Source organism: Pygocentrus nattereri, chromosome 2, assembly GCF_015220715.1.
Source record: "Pygocentrus nattereri isolate fPygNat1 chromosome 2, fPygNat1.pri, whole genome shotgun sequence".
NCBI lineage: Eukaryota > Metazoa > Chordata > Actinopteri > Characiformes > Serrasalmidae > Pygocentrus > Pygocentrus nattereri.
Window position 1 is genome coordinate 25,143,463 of NC_051212.1, and position 13,056 is coordinate 25,156,518.

General features: G+C 39.7%; 2 protein-coding genes across 6 annotated transcripts in view; both read right to left on the bottom strand.

Moving 5' to 3' along the window:
• Nucleotides 1-370: 370 nt before the first annotated feature.
• On the bottom strand, nucleotides 371-6,445 carry ankrd46b (ankyrin repeat domain 46b). Its single transcript, XM_017699675.2, has 4 exons — nucleotides 6,306-6,445; nucleotides 4,177-4,519; nucleotides 3,843-4,001; nucleotides 371-1,820 (listed from the first exon to the last, which is right to left on the bottom strand). The coding sequence occupies exons 2-4, from the start codon at nucleotides 4,485-4,487 to the stop codon at nucleotides 1,604-1,606; spliced, it is 687 nt and encodes a 228-aa protein (XP_017555164.1). The 5' UTR covers nucleotides 4,488-4,519; nucleotides 6,306-6,445; the 3' UTR covers nucleotides 371-1,603.
• A 979-nt stretch (nucleotides 6,446-7,424) lies between these two features.
• col4a6 (collagen, type IV, alpha 6) overlaps nucleotides 7,425-13,056 on the bottom strand; it is a 123,384-nt gene continuing 117,752 nt past the window's right edge. For all 5 annotated transcript variants that reach the window (XM_017699680.2, XM_017699681.2, XM_017699679.2 and 2 more), the window contains 6 exons: nucleotides 12,904-13,002; nucleotides 12,604-12,750; nucleotides 11,985-12,101; nucleotides 11,371-11,562; nucleotides 10,335-10,621; nucleotides 7,425-9,750 (listed from right to left, as the gene is read on the bottom strand). In XM_017699680.2, the coding sequence (XP_017555169.1) occupies nucleotides 9,490-9,750; nucleotides 10,335-10,621; nucleotides 11,371-11,562; nucleotides 11,985-12,101; nucleotides 12,604-12,750; nucleotides 12,904-13,002 (1,103 nt within the window). In that variant the 3' untranslated portion in view covers nucleotides 7,425-9,489. The remainder of the gene's footprint in view (nucleotides 9,751-10,334; nucleotides 10,622-11,370; nucleotides 11,563-11,984; nucleotides 12,102-12,603; nucleotides 12,751-12,903; nucleotides 13,003-13,056) is intronic.

Genomic DNA, 13,056 nt, shown 5'->3' on the forward strand with positions numbered 1-13,056 from the left:
TAAAAGCCTCGCCGTGTTGTTTACAACAGAAGCGGACTCTCCCTACGCCCTACGTAGTGCACTTCACAGGCCATAAAACTGCGACTCCTACACCTAAATAGTGCACAAAATGTTGTCAGGACGGTCGTGTAGCTCGTGGCTGAATTTAAACGGTATTTTGTTCGCTGTTTGAGTGTAGAGGTCTTTACTTCTTGACCTACGTGGTCCACTATGTAGGGAGTAGGGAGCCATTTGGTATTCAGCCAAAGAAAAAGCCAGAATTAAACTTCAGTGGGCTTTTCTGTTTGCAGGGTGTTAAGAAAATAACTTGTTTTAGCAAATGAGTTGCCACTAGTTTAAACACATTATTAATAAATACGTAACAAGGCACTCTGGTAATTATTTGTGGTTTAATACTTGTAATTAGGAGAAAACAGTAATTCCAAATGAAGTTCATACACATTTACAAAATATTACAAGGAGAAGTAAAACGATAAGCGATATCTTCCAAAATAATGTAACCTCACAAAAACACTGGGATCAATTAAAACTTGGTCAAAAGCAGTTTCGAATGTGACATCAGTGCAATATACACCACATTTGGTTTTGCAGCACACATTGCTGAAAGGTAAACTATACAATAAAAACATGAGTCAGTTATATTTTTATTTTAAAAATCTCCAGTAAATCCAACATCAACATAAATAGGGCATTGCAAATGAGCATTACATTGAGACACTTGCACAGATACAATGGAAATGACATCAATATGCGTTACATATTAGCTACGCAAGACACAAAAGAAAGTTTTGTGCACACTAGAACACCTGTGACCTTAAATGCCCTCAAGCGAATAAATACAAGTAGAAATTCTTCTTGGCCTTTTATATGGATTGTCACTCTTTCATCTTCATACACACAGACTGGGAAAATTAATTATGGTTGATATTTCCATATAACATACTGCCATGAAAGACTTGCATGCTCAAAAAATGAAAAAGAAAATGTCCATTTTGACCACATTCTGTAATTATTATAAAAGGTAAAGCACACAGGTATATGTGTCTGTTGGGGACTAGACAAAATGCATTGCTCTTAGAGTGAATATATTCTATTAAACAACGTGTTCTCCTTCATACAAAGCATGGCTATATCTGATGAGGAATACCTTAATCAACGCTTGTGAAAACCCCCACGACCCTAGTTTCTCCCAAACCTTTTAACGACTTTAGAATAATTAATTGAAGATGCTCCAATTAATGTGCACAAAACAGAACTTACTGCTTACAGGTTCATTCAGTAACATATTAAATACTGTTCACAATGTGCCATAAAATCAAAACAAACCCTCTTCGCTTTTACAGAGGTGTAAAGACTGTCATCTTCATGCTCTTAATAGTTAACATTTTAAAAGCTAAAACAATGTGCTAAAAGTTTTATGAATAGCAAAAGCTGTCCTTGACTTTTGATATTCTTATTTTGATGGTGCAAGTACTGTCAGACAGAGCAACGAGCAGCATAAAAGGAAGTCATTCATATGAAGAAAACCAATAAATTGTACAAAACACAGCTGTAAGGTGGGTCTGAAACTACATTTGACACTAAAGGAGAGCAAGTGTGGCTCTCAGTGGACCAGCTCCAGCTGGCTGGCAGAGAAGGGCAGCACACCACTCACATAGTAAGCGATGCCTAGAGAGAGTAAAGCGATAACCACTAAGAGCAGGAGAACCCTCCAGAAACCAAGGTCCTCCACGAACTCCTGCCAGGTGGAACGGAAGCTGGACAGCACACCCTCACTGTTCTGCAGGTTGGGATTCAGTAGCGAGTGGCTCTCCATTGCACTAGAAATCAGGCATCAGCGTTAACTCATGGATATTAAAGAAAACAAATACAATGCAATATGGAATAAACAGAATATATTCTCATTGTACAAGTACAAATTTTTGTATTTTTAATAAAACTGATCACCAAATTATTTGTCTTTAGTTGTTCACTGTATGCTAGTATTAATGTATAAGCATAAGTGGCCAAATTCGCTGACAAATAGAAACAGCTTGAGCTCTAATACACAAACATTACTCACTGCTGCCCTCTATAAGTGTTCTAGCGCTAATCAAAAGCCAGAGCGGTTTTTGTAAGACCCACGTTTCAATACATCTGGCTTCTTTTTTTAAATGCACTTGCCTCAATGCAACCAGTGGTGGACAGTAACAAAGTAAATGTAATTCGTTACTGTACATGCACCTTACTGAAGTATTTCCAGTTTGGTGACTTTTTACTTATAGTCCACTACATTTCAAAGTCATAATTTTTACTCCACTCCAATATGAAAAATCTGTCATTCCTTTTGGCTTTTGTGCACATAAAATGAACGAAGCGCAAAGCAAACACACCAATCAGGGTGTAGTTCGCACTGTAAACATGTCCACACTATACTCGGGTCACATTAGCAGGTAAAGCAGGACAGGGTTAATGACTAACTGACTAACAATCACACATCAAAGAATTAGTGAATAGATTTTAGTGAACATATTGCTCTCGACTTTGTGGGTAAATAGACCACAATATAGAAATATGTATGTATATATGCAGTTGTGACTGGCATGTGTCTTCTTTCTGAATTTATACAAACACATTTCCCTTTATAGTAAATTTGTTTTGGCTAGTTTATGTTTATGTGCAAAGACCTACAGATGCAATATAGTACAGTAAAACTCATTTGTGAAGCTGTGATTAAAGCAAGTTTTTATTAAACTTGTAATGAAGTTGCAAATAAATGTTAAACTGAAACTTTGCTTGTTTGAAACAAGTTATTTCAGAGCCACTTGGTTCTACCTAATCGAAATTGCTTGTCTTCAGTGTTTTGTGTTTATGATCATTTTATTCAACATCAGCGTCACTAATTAATGACATTCTATTAATGATCGGTTTTACCAAGAGTGACACTAGAGTATTTTCTCCTAAAATGAGTTTAAAATAGGGCAGTTATGGACTGGAGGTTAGGGAACCAGCCCTGTGACCAGAAGGTTGTCGGTTCGATCCTCTCAGCTCAGAGTCCATGACTCAAGTGCCCCAATTGCTCCCCGGGCACCATTGATAGGGCTGCCCAGCACTCCAGGCAACCTTGCTCACCGCCCCTAGGGTGTGTGTTCACTAGCGTGCATGTATGTGTGTGTTTCACTGCACGGGTGGGTAAAACGCGGAGGTCTAATTCCACAGTGTGCAAACACAATTGGCTGATGGTTCTGAATTCAATTATTGAGTTATTAAGCAAGAGTCTAGTGATGTTTGTGTACTTCGTCCACCACTGAATGCAACTGGTGAAAAGGCATCCAATTCACATTTTGTCTTCCGAAAGTTATTGCGAAATCTAACAAATATGCAAGTATTTGGAATGAAGAAAAATGAGGATGGAGTTGGGAATGGCATAGGACACTGACAGAGGCAGTCAGGGTTAGGAATGATTGTGGTGTTAGACACTGAACGTGCTGTTGTTGATGAAGTTGCAAGCATGATGTAGGACACTGAATGTGCTGTAATCAGATGACAGCAACCTTGCGACCACGTTCAAATGATGCTACTGTATCAGATAGCACAAGTAATATAATGCAGCACATATCACCCATAAAGGCAAGAGCATTGTCACATTTTGGCCTTGCAGTGTTTGGTAGCAAAATGTCTTTTCAGAGCCCTACAATACAGTATACTACAGTAGTTTTACATTGTAACTATCAGGTAGCCCATCAAGAAGACACATACTGGAATGTAGCATGGTGTGGAGGTCTAAAAAGAGCAGCCTTGCCTGAAAACTGCACAAAATAAACCAGATAGAAGTGGCAACATCCTGCGTTCATCATACTCACCTCTCGCTCTCAGCCATCTGCATGGTCTCCAACTTGGAATGGGCACCTCTGTTGAAGCCTTTCACCTCCTGCTCCTCAAGGCCCTCCAGCAGTCGAATAGCATCTTTATTCACCCCTCGCCGCTTGGCCAGCACCAGAGGAGTTGATCCATTATGGTTACTATTTAAACACAAGAACACAGTCAGATGGTGACTTAATTGATGGTGGATCTACTGAAATTGACATACTGAGCTATTGATAGCTGTGGTCAATGAGGTACTTTAAAACTTGACCACATAGCCTGCTATAAGCTAACAATTTTAATGGCATCTAAAAAGTTCTCACCAGAACTCACCAGATGTCTATTTTGAGGCCATTGGAGACAAGGAACTGAATGGTGTCCACATGTCCACACAGGTGCAGAGCAGTGTTGCCTTGGTAATCTGTGGCTAACAGATCTGCCCCAAACTTGTGCAGGAAGCGACAGATCTCCACATTGCCACGAGCTGCTGCTAAGTGGAGGCCGGTGCGGCCCCGGTTATCACGGATATTGGGGTCGCAGCCTGTCTCCAGAAGGCGCTTTGCAAATGCTAGGTCCCCATCAATGCAGGCCTGCAGTAACGGTACACTGGTCTGTGATGAATCATTGATGAAGACATATGACATGTCCGAGTGGGTCTCTGAAAATTCCAGCGTACCTTGCAAAGGTCAGGAAAATGACATGGGTCAGTAAAAACTACAGCAGGTTTGGTATTCTTAACAAGAAATATCAGTCCATTCCAAGAAGAATGACCTATGTTTGTGCCGTGTGTTTACCTGTAGCTCTAATAAACTCATACACAATAATTACATGCTTAATCAAAAAGACATTCAAGACACCTCAAGACCCCCATGTTCTGAGGGTGTCACAATACGTACATTACAATTAACCCCACTCATCCATCTATACTTTCATTCATCCATAAGTTCATCCTTCCACACTCAGTTGTGCATGTCACAGTTTGCTCAGACTGATTGAGCCAAAAACACCATTTTGAAAAATAATAAAAAAATATGTAAATACAAAAACAAGTGATAACATTAGAGTTTCTGTTAAATTAGAATTTATCTAATGCTGTAGCGAAATTGTATTGTATTGCGATGCTAAATGGCAATACATATCGTATGATGAAATTTGCATATCATTGCACCCATCTTCTACATGTCATGCACATAAAGCATATTCTGTGACTGGATAACTGAATCTGCACTGTTTAGAGAAACTCTTTATTCAGAGCTTGATCACTGGTCTAACAACAGCCTCACAGGGCTCATATCATGGAAAACTACCAGGCTGAAGTCGTTCAGCCCTGCCCATACATGCTTCTAGAGAGTGTTTCAACCCCTACTGCCTTTTTAATGAGGTACAATTCAGTGAAGCCAATCAGAACAAAGACAATTTACATATGTCAAATTTAAAGAAGCTTTTTTTGGTGCTGTAGAGAAACACAGATTTCTTAATAGTATAATAATAGTAGTGATAGGGAGGAGACCACAATGGCCCTTATTCATCCACGCGGTGTAAAAAAGGGCACATATTTGATCTGAGAGCTCGACTTTTTTGAAGTTACACGCTTTAGATTATAAAATCCCGGCGTGTAACACCGGCGGATTTGGGCGTGGAACATGACGTCATCTGAAGTCACAAATCAGGGCTAGAAAAGCCCCCCGGAGTTTGTGGAGGAGCGTTCCTGCCCACGGCGTAACGTAATGTGATGTAGTTTAGAGATTCATTCAATTTCTCAGATATCTAACTATATTCAGCACCACTGTGAAGGACGTGCTTTACATCTTAGCCGTTTAATTACAGACGTTTTTAAAGAAGCTGATATTTCCCTTTAGAGGTACAGTAACCATAAAACTTTAGTTTAGCTAAAACGAGGCGGAAAACATGTTTTTAATGTATATATTAAATCACCAACATCATAAAGATCAACAGGAAAAATTAAACAAAATACAAGAAAACGTAGTAACTGTTACATGGGCCCTTAAGACCACCAGAGGAGGGGAAGACATCTGTTCACTGGCAGCACAGGACACTAAATTCCTTAATCTCAGTCTTCTAAAGCAGCAAAACCTGAGATGAAGCGATGTGGGCAGAGAAATGAGGAACATTACCCGCAGCTCATCATTACCACCTCTAGCTTAGCTAGCTAGCTACTTCTGCGACCTGCGCGCAGAGTCAGCCGTCTCAGCTCCTCCGAGCAGTCAGAGTGCTCGTTTCAAGCTGTGGTTGTCCTGAATTATTGGGAAGACACGGATTAAAGGCTCCGTCCCAGAACAGTCCTCACTAACGCTACTTCACCAACAGGCGCCAGGGAGCTGCGAATCCTCCAGTCCCCAAACAGCTCAGCAGGTTTGAGCAGCGTTAACGCCACGAAAGACAGCAGGCTGTTTGTTTGGACGACTGTCGGTCGCAGTGCGAACTCAGCCGCACGTCTTTACCTGTTTCAGTGCACCAGATCAGAGGAGAAAATGTTATTTCGCTGCCGGTCTGTCGCAAGAGGGTTGTTTATATGAGCGCTACAGCCGCTGCAGTATCTGTTAACCAAAGCGTCACACCGCCGTCTACCGTTCTGGAGGCTCATCAGCACAAACAGAAGCTCTTCGTAAGGAAGAGTCTGAAAAACATTCTTTGTAAGCATGAATTTTAACTACATAAAGTTTTACACAGTGTTGTAAACTAAAATATGTGACTTCTCAGTATGACTTTTACATAGCATACACGTGGATCTTAGTCAGTTTTGTCACCACAAATCACTACTGCTGTTATTAATAACAATAGCAATGGATAACCAGCTGTGGTGTTTAGTGGGTGAAGCAAAAATGTACAAATCAAATGAAAATATTTTATTGCAGAAAAAAAAAGATATGCATGTTGGATATAATGACTGCCCTCCCATCCTTTACTCTTCCTGAGATAATGACTGCCCTCCCATCCTGCTGAACGGTTGGAAGACTGACCATCAGGGCCTCCTCCTCACCATCACCAACCTGCTCTCCTGTTCATTTGTGCCAACTGCAACACCCTCAATTACATCACTGTGCCATCCAGATGTACCGGCATTGAGATAGGATGGGACCGTTTCAGCTCAGTCCCACTGTTTATAGACTCAGTCAGAGACCACCTGTACCAGTGCAGTTTCTAAAGCTTTACCATCCAGTCTTCAAACTGAGATCCTCTTAGCTTCTATTTGGTATTTAGCTTATTAAACTGTAAATACTGTTTGACCAGAGGAGGATGGGTCTCCCCTTGTGAGTCTTGGTTCCTCCCAAGGTTTCTTCCTATAGTCTGAGGGAGTTTTTCCTTGCCACCGTCGCCTCTGGCTTGCTCACTGGGGGATACATGTTGTAACTGTGTGTTTTCAAACTTCTGTAAAGCTGCTTTGTGACAACATTGCTGTAAAAAGCGCTATACAAATAAACTTGAATTGAATTAAACTGATTCAACTGAAAAGGAAAAAACTAAATATTTGCCAGACAGTAGGAAGTTGTCAGGCCCATTAATTTAAGACCCCTACTTATAAAAATTTCAAGCCATGTAAATGAGAACTCAATGTGGGATCATTTTCAATACTTTAATTTCAATACTTTATTTAATAGGGAACATCATTATTAAACATTGGAACCATTCTGATAAAGCATTTGCAGTAATACTGGTAATGCATCTGTCCAGCTATGTGATGTGAGTAAAAATGTGTATAGTAAATTTTAAAAAATTACACAATAAAACAAAAAATCCTCTTGAGCTATTAAATTGTACATCTGTGGGCATCAATGTAAGACAAAATGCAAATACTCCTGTAATATACATACATAGGTGTATATAGGCCTTTACAAACAACCCTTAAAAATAAGCTGAAATGCTAGAAACATTCTAGAAGTTTTTATTATTCTAAAAAATGTACAAGTTAAAAAAAAAAAGAAAAAAAAAAAGATTTTTTCACATCTTTCCTGTCATACGATGAAGCAACTAAACAGCAACCTATCTGTTTACATACAAACATTACAAACGGAAAGCATGTACTCAAGGCTACCAAAGAGAGGTTAAGAGGCTTAGTGGCTATAGTGGTTACATATCACGATGTCTCTTTAAGAGACTCAAAACACAAACTCAATCTGGAAAAACAAACTTAACGTTGAGATAACAGACATTGTTCATACTTTCAGTATTGGAAAGGGATGAACATCTTATGTCTTTTCATTCTGGCCAGTGGAAGGAATAATGATGACAATGAATATGGAAATGGAATTGTTCACATGTCTACAGAGAATGAGATGTTATTCAGTTTTTCAGGCAAAAGGAAATAAAGAGTATTTATTATGATGACATTTGCTAAAGGCACCTGTTAAAGGGAAAAGGTGGGAGTGGATTTTCTATAGTTGTTGTATATCAAGCCCAGATCCCTCTGTTTTGAACTGAGTGATCTGTGCGTCTGAGCCACATTGTGGAACTTTACTGCATTGTGAACCCAGATATGAACGTCAGTGCAATACATTAAAGATACATGTTTGGGGGTAGAAAGAGTTGTGATTTCACACGTTACTCATTAAGCACAATATCACTTACAAAAGTTTGGCTTAACCAAATGCCACTTATAATTCTAAATATGAGAAATGTGGTTTGTGCCAGTCATGGAAGCATCAAAACTCTAAATTATGGCCCCATCAACATCTGGTCATATCTGGATTGTATCCTGAGATTTGTTAAGATTTTAAGAAAATACATTTACACTTTGTAAAGTAAAATAATTGTATCTCCAGTTAGTTTGAGTGAAATTCAGCTGCTTAATGGCATGTAATATGCAAATCGCTCAACATAACAACCGATTATTGGTGTACTTCATTTCTAGTTTTTCCTGTTCTATGCGAAAGATGGTTTCTGAGTCAAAAATGACAAAACTAGGGCTCTGTCCATTTCCTGTGCACCTACCATGTCATGATTAGCCTTCTGTTCAAGTCATCACAGTCATGGACCACTTGCATTATGATGTAATGAATTTGCGGTTGCCAAACTTGGTTCGGAGAGACAAATGTATTGACTATCATTTGTGATTAACTTTTCCTGAAGTAGCTCGTCGGAACCAGATTTCAATCTGTTCTAAATGTTTTGGTGTAGATTTACAGCAGCGTATTTATGTGTATAATATATATCTATAGATATCATCCTGATACTTAAAATACAAAAAAACAACCAGGTGTAAACGGGGTCAAAGTTTGTAACCAGTTGAATCAGAGGAGTTATGTATGGCTGCAGTCGCACATTAACGGTTCAGTGCTGTCCATAGCAGATTTGGGACACACTCTCTGAGGTAGCCGTGAATACGTAAGACAAAAACGGTGACAAGAAATTCAAATACAAATAAAATAAACATTTTTCTGTAGCACCAGTGTTGATAAATGAGGGGAGAGAATTCAAACCTCTTCCCATTGCAACTTCTATCAGCAGGGGCTCTACCTGCACTCGATAACACAACTTTGTAGAAAGCTCCAAGAGAGGGGGTGAATAAAGTCAGTCAGTCAGTCAACATTTACATCCTATCCCTCCGATGCTCTCCTTTTCTCAACTCTCTCTCTAGTCTCTTCTTTCACTCCTTCTGTGAAAGTCCCTCTCTCCTGCCTGTTCAGGCTACAGGATCTTCATGCAGACCTGGCAGCGGCTGATGCGGTCACGGTACTTGCCTCCCTTCAGTGTCTCCGACTCCGGACTTTGCACAAACTGCCTGTCCTGCTCCACAGTGGTCAGCCAGAAACTGTGCTTGTTGTTGAAGAAGAAGCAAGTGCCACGGGCCCCATTGCATTCAATGAAGGGCGTGGCACGGAAATCCTCTAAGCAGGAGCCAGGAGACACCAGAGACTGACCACCTCCCTCTGCCCCTGCAGCCGTGTGCTGACCAGAGGAAAGACACACAGTTAGACTAATAATAATAATAACAACAATAATAATAATAAATGTTTATTTATACAGCACTTTTTGTTTTACTTACAAAATCTTAATGTGCTTTACATAGAAAGACAAGCAAAACACTGTAAGGATAAAGTAATGGTCTAAATGAAATAACAGCACAATGACAAAACAATAATAAGCCCCAATAAACTATGCATATTTAAACTTCAAACAATGTTTAAAATGTAGCCACTTGTATATTTAAATATAATAAAGTGTCTATTGTGGCTCCAGAGATATGGGGGAGCTTCAGGCTCCTCTAGCTGGGGGCTTTATATTTCTCCAGCTGACATTTGGTATTGAGCATGGTGCCAATTAACCTCATAAGAAGCTGCTCTAGAGCACTTCAATCTATTGGCAATGATTTCAGTGAAGATTTTGTAAACTGTGTATGTGCTATTGGAAGCTTCTTCCAACAATAGGTGCAGCTGAATAAGCTGAATTCACTAATCAGAAGGGGTGTCTGAATGTATTTGGACATACAGTATATGTGCCTGTGAAAGAGAGTGGGTGAATCTGTGTCTCACCATTAGGAAAGAGTATCCAATCCACAGGCTCCTCCACCCATTTGGGCAAGGGGGTATGTTGGAGTCTTGGCTGTGGATGGCAACTGCCTGAGAAGGAGCTTCACACACTGAACAGCGACTGATGTAGTTAGTGATTTGCTGCTCTGCCACAGGCATCATGGGAATGGGTGCCGTGGTGGACAGCCAGTAGGACTTGTCGTTGCGGCTGGCGTAGTAACAGAGCTCATTGGTGGTGCAGTAGAGGAAGGGGATGGTGTTGAAACGAGGCAGACAAGAACCAGCCAATCCTAAAATAGCAGAGAGGAAGTAAGAGGGACGGCAAAGAAAAAAAAATGAGAAAATGAGAAAAATGACTTAAAAAACTGTAGATGGTCATAAATATAAAATTATAAGCACTGACCTAAGCATATATTTAAATACTACAGACTGAACAGCTCTGAGCTGTGCGGTATGATCACATTATTGGTAACAGTAGTCTGCACTTATCTTCATGTTGTCCTGGTTAAACATAGTATTATTCTGTCAATACCCAGCCTAAAACAATGCAAACACTCTGGGTGAAGTTAGTGTTGTTGCTTTTCTAAGCAAAAAAAAAAAAATGGGTCCTGTATAAGGAACAAACTTAAATACTTAAAAAAAAATAATTATAAAATATTAACTTTGCCATAATGTTAAATTCAGCAAATAAACAGTAACTATGCATTAAAATGTGCAAAAGTGCGGCGCCCAAACATTTGCATAGGACTGTATATAATCACTTGCACATGATTAAAAATCTCATTAATAACTACTTTAAATAATATGTGAGATTTCACTGCTAGTTAAGAACATATTTTTGAAAAATGTTCTTTCAGTTTCTTGTAACCGTCTTGTAAATTAACTAAACTGTTTTACTGTTCTTAATATATTTACAGTATGTAGTTCTCTTGTTGCTGCTCTAACTTTGGTTATGATTAATAATGACTCTTTCTACTGTATCTATAGTGAGTTGCATGTGTTTGATGGCTATACTTTACATTATATTGCATTGTCTTACCCAGGTCCTGGTTATGGGCCTTCTCCTGTCCCTCTACATAAAGCAAACTGTATCCCTCCCATAGCTTGGCCATGCCCTGAGGGCACATGGGCACCTGAACTGACTGGCTGTGCTTCACCAGAGTGTAGCCAATCCCAATGCTGCGCCCAGGTAGACCTGGACGACCTGGTAAGCCAGCTTTACCAGGAAATCCTGAAAAATATCAAACGATGGTGGGAGAGAAAGTAAAGGAACAGAGGATGTGATGTCAATAGGAGCAGAGGAAGAACAAAACCACAAGTTAGATAGATGGAGTACCTGTCAAAAAACCTTTGCATAGAGACATTTGCCTACAATCCACAGTATATGGAAGGGTAAATGAGTACAATTTAGACACCTTATTTAACAAAATATCCCTGAAATTAAGCAGCACAGTATCACGAGCAGAGCTGTGCTGTCTGGGGCAGTTAAGTGCCAAAGGGCACAACCAGGAATACCCTGGCAGTGCTGGGATTTGAACCCTCAATCATCTCGTTGGTGGCCCACTTCTCTTACCTAGACACTAATCTTGTATCTTTTTCTAAAGTATACATATATATCCTTTAAACAACACCCTCCAATCACTCCTAGTTTACCTGGATAACCATCAAGTCCTTGGAATCCAGGGGTTCCAGGGTCTCCAGTAAATCCTGGAGCTCCAGCATGACCTGGGTGCCCAGGTTTCCCCACTGCTCCAATCCTTCCTTTAGAACCTACACATTTAAACCATTTTTATATAGATGGCACAATTAAGTAAACAAATGTTTTTCAACTTAATCCAAATAAAGTCCTTTAAAAAGCTAATGGACTGTTTGCAAAATAAAAACTGACACTTCTTCAGCCAATTACAGCCGTCTCTAAGTGAAGAAGTAAGTTTGAAGTAAGTGCATAGACGTGCATACACATGGATGCCTGACAGCCAATGAGAAATGAAATGACAAAAATGAGAGTTGTGATCAGCTTAGTGTATAATAAAATCAGAGAGTCTGTGTACCACTGTGGTCGTAATTTCTGAGACTTAACGTCAAGTCAATATTCATATATTTTGTTATTTTTGATTTGCTACAAAAACACACAAAAAAGAATGTCGTAAAACAAATAGTTTTTGAGCAAATAAAGCAACTCAACATTGATTCTTTTTAACACATGGACAATATTTTTTGGATTCCAAGTAATTGAAGAATTAAAGACGATGGGCTATAACGCAGAGCTCACCTTGACGTCCTGGTGAGCCAGGCTCGCCTGGTGATCCTTTCAAACCAGGAAGACCAGTAAATCCAAGCGGGCCATATTCACCTCTCGGTTTTTCCACACGTGGTGGTCCGATTACAATCCCAGGAAGTCCAGGACTGCCAGGCTTACCTAAGAGAGAGAGAAATGCAGAGAAAGAGAGAGCAGTGGATTTAAGCACACTGAGTTCAATAAACAGAAGACAAAAAAATGAAAACATTATGTTCTTTTTTTAAACATAATTTTAGTACTTCATTCTCTAAGTCGAGCTACATATTTACTGACCTGGTACTCCTTTTGGTCCTCTGTTCCCATAACTTCCTGGATCTCCAAAAAATCCTGGAGGTCCTAGTATCCCACCAATTCCAGGGTCACCTCTCACTCCTGAGGGAGAAAGAAGACACAAAAAATAAGACAGATAGAAAGAGACACAGGGAA

What these genes read in the sequence shown, in the direction of transcription:
- ankrd46b (XM_017699675.2), bottom strand. Translation starts at nt 4,487, where the DNA reads ATGTCATATGTCTTCATCAATGATTCATCACAGACCAGTGTACCGTTA. An exon ending in GGCCTCAAAATAGACATCTG is followed by an intron (nt 4,002 to 4,176) that starts GTGAGTTCTGGT and finishes GTGTTTAAATAG; the next exon opens with TAACCATAATGGATCAACTC. An exon ending in CAGATGGCTGAGAGCGAGAG is followed by an intron (nt 1,821 to 3,842) that starts GTGAGTATGATG and finishes CCTGATTTCTAG; the next exon opens with TGCAATGGAGAGCCACTCGC.